At 44.4% G+C, this 5,906-nt stretch overlaps 1 protein-coding gene across 6 annotated transcripts; it reads right to left on the reverse strand.

Annotated features, from left to right (window-relative positions):
- Window positions 1-431: 431 nt before the first annotated feature.
- Window positions 432-5,191, reverse strand: LOC125517317. 6 transcript variants are annotated; one of them, XR_007287553.1, is made up of 5 exons: window positions 4,437-5,190; window positions 3,027-3,220; window positions 2,604-2,917; window positions 2,320-2,410; window positions 1,359-2,240 (listed from the first exon to the last, which is right to left on the reverse strand). XR_007287553.1 is itself a non-coding variant. In XM_048682511.1 (3 exons), exons 1-3 carry the CDS (start codon window positions 3,247-3,249, stop codon window positions 2,333-2,335), a joined length of 615 nt encoding a protein of 204 aa, XP_048538468.1. In that variant the 5' UTR covers window positions 3,250-5,190; the 3' UTR covers window positions 1,359-2,332. The 6 variants fall into 6 exon arrangements, 1 of the variants encoding a protein (XP_048538468.1); XR_007287552.1 differs by having other exon boundaries at window positions 4,751-5,189; XR_007287555.1 differs by lacking the exon at window positions 1,359-2,240 and adding an exon at window positions 432-486 and having other exon boundaries at window positions 3,027-5,191.
- Window positions 5,192-5,906: the final 715 nt, after the last annotated feature.

A 5,906-nucleotide genomic window follows, 5' to 3' on the forward strand; every position in this document is an offset into this window, starting at 1 on the left:
TCTACGAAGATCTTTATCGGTCAAACCGCATAACAATATACGTTGTTCCCTGTGTCATCGGCAGTCCATAGGAGAATCACACGGTACCCCGGGATTTCCAAAAATACAAGCAACACTAGGTTCCCCAGGTGCCTCAATTCACCCAGATGTGTATTAAATTTGCCACCTTAAGTTAACCATTAATTCAAAATACCCACGTCTGTCATGAATACACTCAAACCCAAACCACGTCTACGAGCATAACATAACAATATAAGCAACATAGAAGTAACTCCCATAGGTTTGATAATAAATAGGTGAATAGGTACTACCTCATCTACTTCCAAACCCACAATTTAAATCAGATCCTAACCATGCAATTTTTTGATGATTGATATAATGCAATAAAACTGGGTAGTAAAGAGGTATGATCAAAGTGTTACTTGCCTTGCCGATGATCCGTGAAACCTAGAGACTCGTAGTAGCACGCTTCGCACTCCGGGTACTCTATCACAATCAAACAAGCATACAATAAGCAATCAAGCAAAGATGCACGGGTAAAACTCAAGTAAGAAGATCTAACCAGAAAGTTCAACTTAAGAACTCCGGTTTGCAAAAAGAATCAAATCAAACGAAACAACGAAACTCAAACTGCGAAAGAAACAAGCTTCGATTACTAACCTGGACTAAAGTCAAATTTTACAGTAGAAAAAACTTTTTTAAGTTGATTATCCAGAAAGAGGGTTTCGAGACAAAACTCTAGCCGCTTGAATCACCTGATTCCGATAAACGAGCGAAAAGATAAACTAAAACGAAAATTGGATCAGAAATCGCGATCGAAAATAATCGCGAAAAATCCGAGAAAAAAAACCTGACGAACAGGATAACGAACGAACGTTCGCTGTCTGCGGCTAAACGGTGAAAATCGTTCATTAAAACGAACGGACGAATGGGCGTTCGCTAAATAAATGAACCGACGAAAAACCGACGAACCGATCTAAAAAAATGAATTAGGGTTTATAAAAAAGACCGAACGGTTTTAAAAGAAAAACCGGCGGCGGCTACCTCGAGTCCGGCGGGATTCCGGCGAGGCGGCGGCGAGCTCCGTCGTGGTAGTTCGCAGGCGGCGTGGGCGCGGGCGGCAAGTAGCGGCGGCGCGGCGACTCGGGCTAGGGTTTGCGAGGGGGCGCAGGACGACTGGGCTGTCGGGGTCCTGGGGTCGCGGCTTAAAAAGGCCGGCCCGAGGTGTCCTGGCTGGATACGGCCCGAAGTCGGTTACACTTTTTTTGAAACAATCTGACGTGCAGAAAAAGAAAGAAAAAAAATACTAAACGGACTCCAAAAATCCCGAAATAAATTTTCCCCGTCCTCTAAAAATATGCCGGACAAGGTGAACATTTATTTGGGCCTATAATGTACCCCTAATAATAAAGCGCCGATCGCTTGTGGTCGTCCGTCGCGGCTTTTTTGCAAAACATCCTTATACTTTTTGGTAATTGAACCCGCAAACCTTTTTAAGTGGATCTAAGAAACTTTTTTTTACAAATTAACCATTCCGCGCTCCTTTGTGTCTATCCCTCGACCCCGGCTTGGATCTGGCGACGCCGCCACCCCGCCGCCGGCCCGCGTCTTCTGCCGCCCCCTGCTGGCCCGCGCTCTCCCCCACCGCCGCTGGCCTCCATCCTCTCCGTACCAGTGATCTCCCCTCCTCTCCTGTCCCTTCCCTTTTCTTCCCCAGATCGAGAAGGGAGGCCATGGCACTCCCGCCGTGGCTAGATCCAGACCAAGCCCGTGGGGTTCCAGCTCGACCTCCTCGTAGCGACAACGGCGGCGGGATCCGCGGATCCCCGACCATGGCGATCCGAGCGCCAAGACGCAGGCGTGTGGAGAGAGGAGGCAGCGCGGCCATGGCGTTCTAGCTGCAGCCGGATCACTGGTTCCACCACGAGTTACTCGCAGTTGCCAGTGACGACGGCGACTTCGAACTCTAGCGGGCACTCCAGCTCGTCTTCCTCCACACCTCCGCTCCTGCCCGTCTTCCCCGGTGTCATTCTCCTACAGAACCTCGACCCTCACAATGGCCCCTCATCATTACTGTCCTCTTCAGAAGAGCTTTGTTTAAGCTGAGCTTCTCTTTCGGCCACCTGCTCTTCTTCTCTTTCCATTTGCCTTACCAATCACTTCACTATTTCTTCTGTCAGATTAATCTCTCTAAGCTTAATTCCGTCCTCGACGCGCTGGATGCCCAAGTTGTTGGGTAACTAATAACAAGATTTCAGGAAGAAATAGTTAAGATCTTGTAGGTTACTGAACACTCCAGATAGTTAAAAGAAATCTTACTTTCTGAGTGGAGTCAACAGACAACAGGATGAAGCTTCTGAAGATGTCGCGGTTTGACATTCATACTCTCAATTTGAAGCTGCATATCACTCTGTTGAGCCAAAAAAGATCATAAATTTCACATTCATTTGGGTGAACATGTTAGCTTTCATGTAGTGATATTTTGCTTTGGCAGTGTACATCGTATGATGCTGAGGCCTAGAGATGAACTCTTCCATCATCTTAGAAGAAAAAAGTTTGTACCCAATAGAATGAAATATTTTTGACCAGGGTGAAACGGCTACCTGGTCATGAGAATGCCTCAGGTGTGTTGCAGTTTCTGAAACTACTGCATGCAGATTAGAGATATCTCGGAAGCTCCTGTAAACTGAATCCCCGCTGCTGCTGCTACTGAGCCGCGCTACTGATGTGATTGAGTGTGAATTTGTCTTCAGGGTTGTATCAGCATGGTAAGAGATCTCGCTGACAGCACTGCCTGAAGGGCTAGCTCCCCTGTTGGCTGACCTATTTATATTTGCGAGTGCGTGGTCACGCTGCGATGAGAGAGATGACTGGCGCAATAATACAGCTGTTGTTCCATTTCTGTCAGCCCACTCTACTGTAGACAAAATAGTTAGTTACACTCTAATACATTTTTTTTGTATTCAGTTGATAGGTGTAATCAACAATTTTCAGAAACAAAAATCAAATGCAGACTTGAGTATTACCTGAGGGCGCATTGGAAAGGCTTCTGGAACTAGGAGAACAAACGGTTGAAGAAGATATGGCCTTGGGTGTTTCGCAGGCATCAGGTGTAGCTGAGTGCATGAATGAAAGTTTGCCCTTTGAAACGGCGTGTGTCGTACATAAGCTTGGAATGCATTTAGAGATTTTTGTTGCGGTCTTGCTTCCTTTGAGCTTCCTACAAACAATCAACAATGGTAACCACATGATTAAGATTGCACTAGGATTTCTTATCCTATGTTGTACTAGGTTTTACTTTTTATAAAAATTGTTCAGCCTTTTTTTTTTTTTGCAAATTTCCATATTGAACTTGGAACCAAGTAGTTGCAGTGCGACCTTCAGTGTTAGGCCGGTAGCTGGGGAATCAAATGAGAAGACAAAGATAGAGAAATATGGAAGGGAAGAGAGGCCAAAGAAGGAAAGGGTGGGCTAACGGCTAATTAAGAGGATTTTCAAACGAAATAAGGGAGCGAGGAAATATAAGGAAAGAAATAGAGGCTAATATGCATGTTGCATGTCTCGTGATCAAAATGAATGAAACATAAATAGCATAAGCAGAGGCACAATAAAAGTACAAGAAGAATATAGATATTGAGGCATGGCCTAGCGTCATAGTGATGCGGGTGGACGGGGATGTGGCAGAGGACACTTGCCATAGTCTGTTGCCGTGGCCACCGACATCGACGACGTCCGCAAACATAAGTAGGGATGAAGATGAATACAACCGACACTCCCACCGTAGGTAAAGGGAGAGATGCGACTAATGGTAACCCCAACCCGACCATAGCATCATCAAACCACGGCCCTCACAACTCACTTATTTGTTTCCATATTAATTAATCCAAGTTAATGTCATTACTCGATGATCATGAACAGCAAGCAACTCCTAACCATGTCAAACAAAGCTAAGAATGTTCAAGAACTACATGTTAGTTACAAAGCATGAAATGCCTGTGATGTCATACAGTAAGATGAAAAGAAGCTATTGAAATTGGCAACAACATTTTCTTGGAGTCCTAGAATGCAAGTTGTGAATTTTTACGATATCTAAAGACGCGTTGTTAAAGTACATGATCTTTTACTTCCTAGCAATAATATTGAGTATGTTCATGTTTTCTGTTGCTACAATACAGGGGAGACTAGCCTTAGTCTGACAGTGTGACGAGCAAGTAATTAAACGATACAGAAACATGGCCATCTACCTGTATAGAGGTGAATCTAAATATGGCCATCTCCCTGTATAGATGTAAAACTTCCTTTCTTTCTCTCATTTACCCGCAGCTCAAGGCCAGCGGCAGCAAGCAAGAAAAGAAAGCAGCAATGGCAAGCAAAACAAGTAGCAGCAAAGCAAGCTAGCAGCAAGCAGCAGCAGGCAGGCAGAGGTGACTCCTCACCTTGCTATTCGTGATGGGGTCTGATGGAGTAGGGAGGCGAGAGGACGGACGCGAGTTCCGGACGGTGTCAATTGCGGTCAGCTGTCAAGGAAGAAGTAGGAGGGACCCATGGCTTCGAGTCTGTGGTTAGAGGTGACACGGACGAGGCGGAGCCCGTCCCTGGAGCAGCTCGAGAGGAGGATGCCCACGACGGTGTCGCAACGGCGGCCGATGGAACCAAGAAAGGCGGCCTGGGCTTAAGAGGTTCCAGCACGCCGGTGCCCGGAATCACCATTAAAGAGACGGCACGAGTAACAATGGAGCTGGAGAACTACCTAGGAGTAAGAATGCACCGGAGAAACGAGGTGGTTCATGGCGGCGTCCAGCGGGCGTGCATGTCGGAGCCGGAGGCATGGACGTCGATCCGGACCGAGGCCTGGCGGATCCCGCCGGTCCCTGCGGCTGGCGTTGCAATGGCGAGCGGCGGCGTCCCTGGTGAGCTTGACGAGAAAGGGGATCCAGGCAACGAGGAAAAGAGGGAGGAGTGAGGTAGTGTAGTGGAGAAGGAGAAAAGCAAGGGGTTGCGGGCGCGTGTCCCTTGGGAGCTGACGCTGCTGGACTGACCCAGGAGACCCACTGGTCAGTGGCAAAAGGAGGGGTTGAAAGAAAATAGAAATAAATGAAATTGGCTGGAATATCTCTTCCTCTACTGCTTTCCTAAGCTTCTCATGTTAGCATAATTTAAGCGGTTCGGTGCTCAAAACTCTACAAAATATCTTGGAAGATTTCAGAGATGCTATATATAATATAAGTATTATTCTAATTTCAAAATATATATCTAATTTAATGGTTAATGTATTGTTGTGGCTATAATGAAACTTCCAAAAAAATTGTGTCAGAGTTTTGTACAATGAACAACAGAAGTTTCAATTTGTTGTAAATTTAAGCTAAGGTTTTTAAAATAAATTGTGGTCTCTAAGCTTGTCGCATGTTATCCATCAACTAAATGTATTATATTCTTATAAGTGCAACCAAGGCTCAATTTTATTTGAATCTTTTGTGATAATCTTATTTGATTTTGAATTTAACAAGGTGGACTAAATATTATATGTTCTAAATAGCTTGATTTGAACATCGTAGTTTTGCTAACCCGTTGCAACGCATGGGCCCTTTTCCTAGTGCAATTTTGAAAAACGCATATTTTCTTAATTCAAATAAAATAGCGATAAAACTTTGAATAATTTTTTTTTGATTTTAATATTAAATCTCCAATATTTCTTTATTTTGAGGAAGTCATTTTATCCTCTCTCTTTTATTTTTTTATAAAAGAAATATTTGAAGAGAAAATAATTAAAATCAAACGATCCTATATTCAAAATTCGAGAAAACTCAAATATGAAAGTAACGAAATTCTCAACTCTCTCTGTGGGTCCTTGAGTTGCGTAGAATTTCTAGGATTAAGCCAAAATGCAATAAAATATTATATGCAAT

Source organism: Triticum urartu, chromosome 6 (assembly GCF_003073215.2).
Source record: "Triticum urartu cultivar G1812 chromosome 6, Tu2.1, whole genome shotgun sequence".
Classification (NCBI taxonomy): domain Eukaryota; kingdom Viridiplantae; phylum Streptophyta; class Magnoliopsida; order Poales; family Poaceae; genus Triticum; species Triticum urartu.

Excerpts from the sequence above, each read along its gene's own strand:
- LOC125517317 (XM_048682511.1), bottom strand. The coding sequence starts at position 3,249 with ATGTGGTTACCATTGTTGATTGTTTGTAGGAAGCTCAAAGGAAGCAAG. Across the intron at positions 2,918-3,026 it reads CCTTTCCAATGCGCCCTCAG|TAGAGTGGGCTGACAGAAAT; the intron begins GTAATACTCAAG and ends TTTTGTCTACAG. Across the intron at positions 2,411-2,603 it reads TGAGGCATTCTCATGACCAG|AGTGATATGCAGCTTCAAAT; the intron begins GTAGCCGTTTCA and ends TTGGCTCAACAG.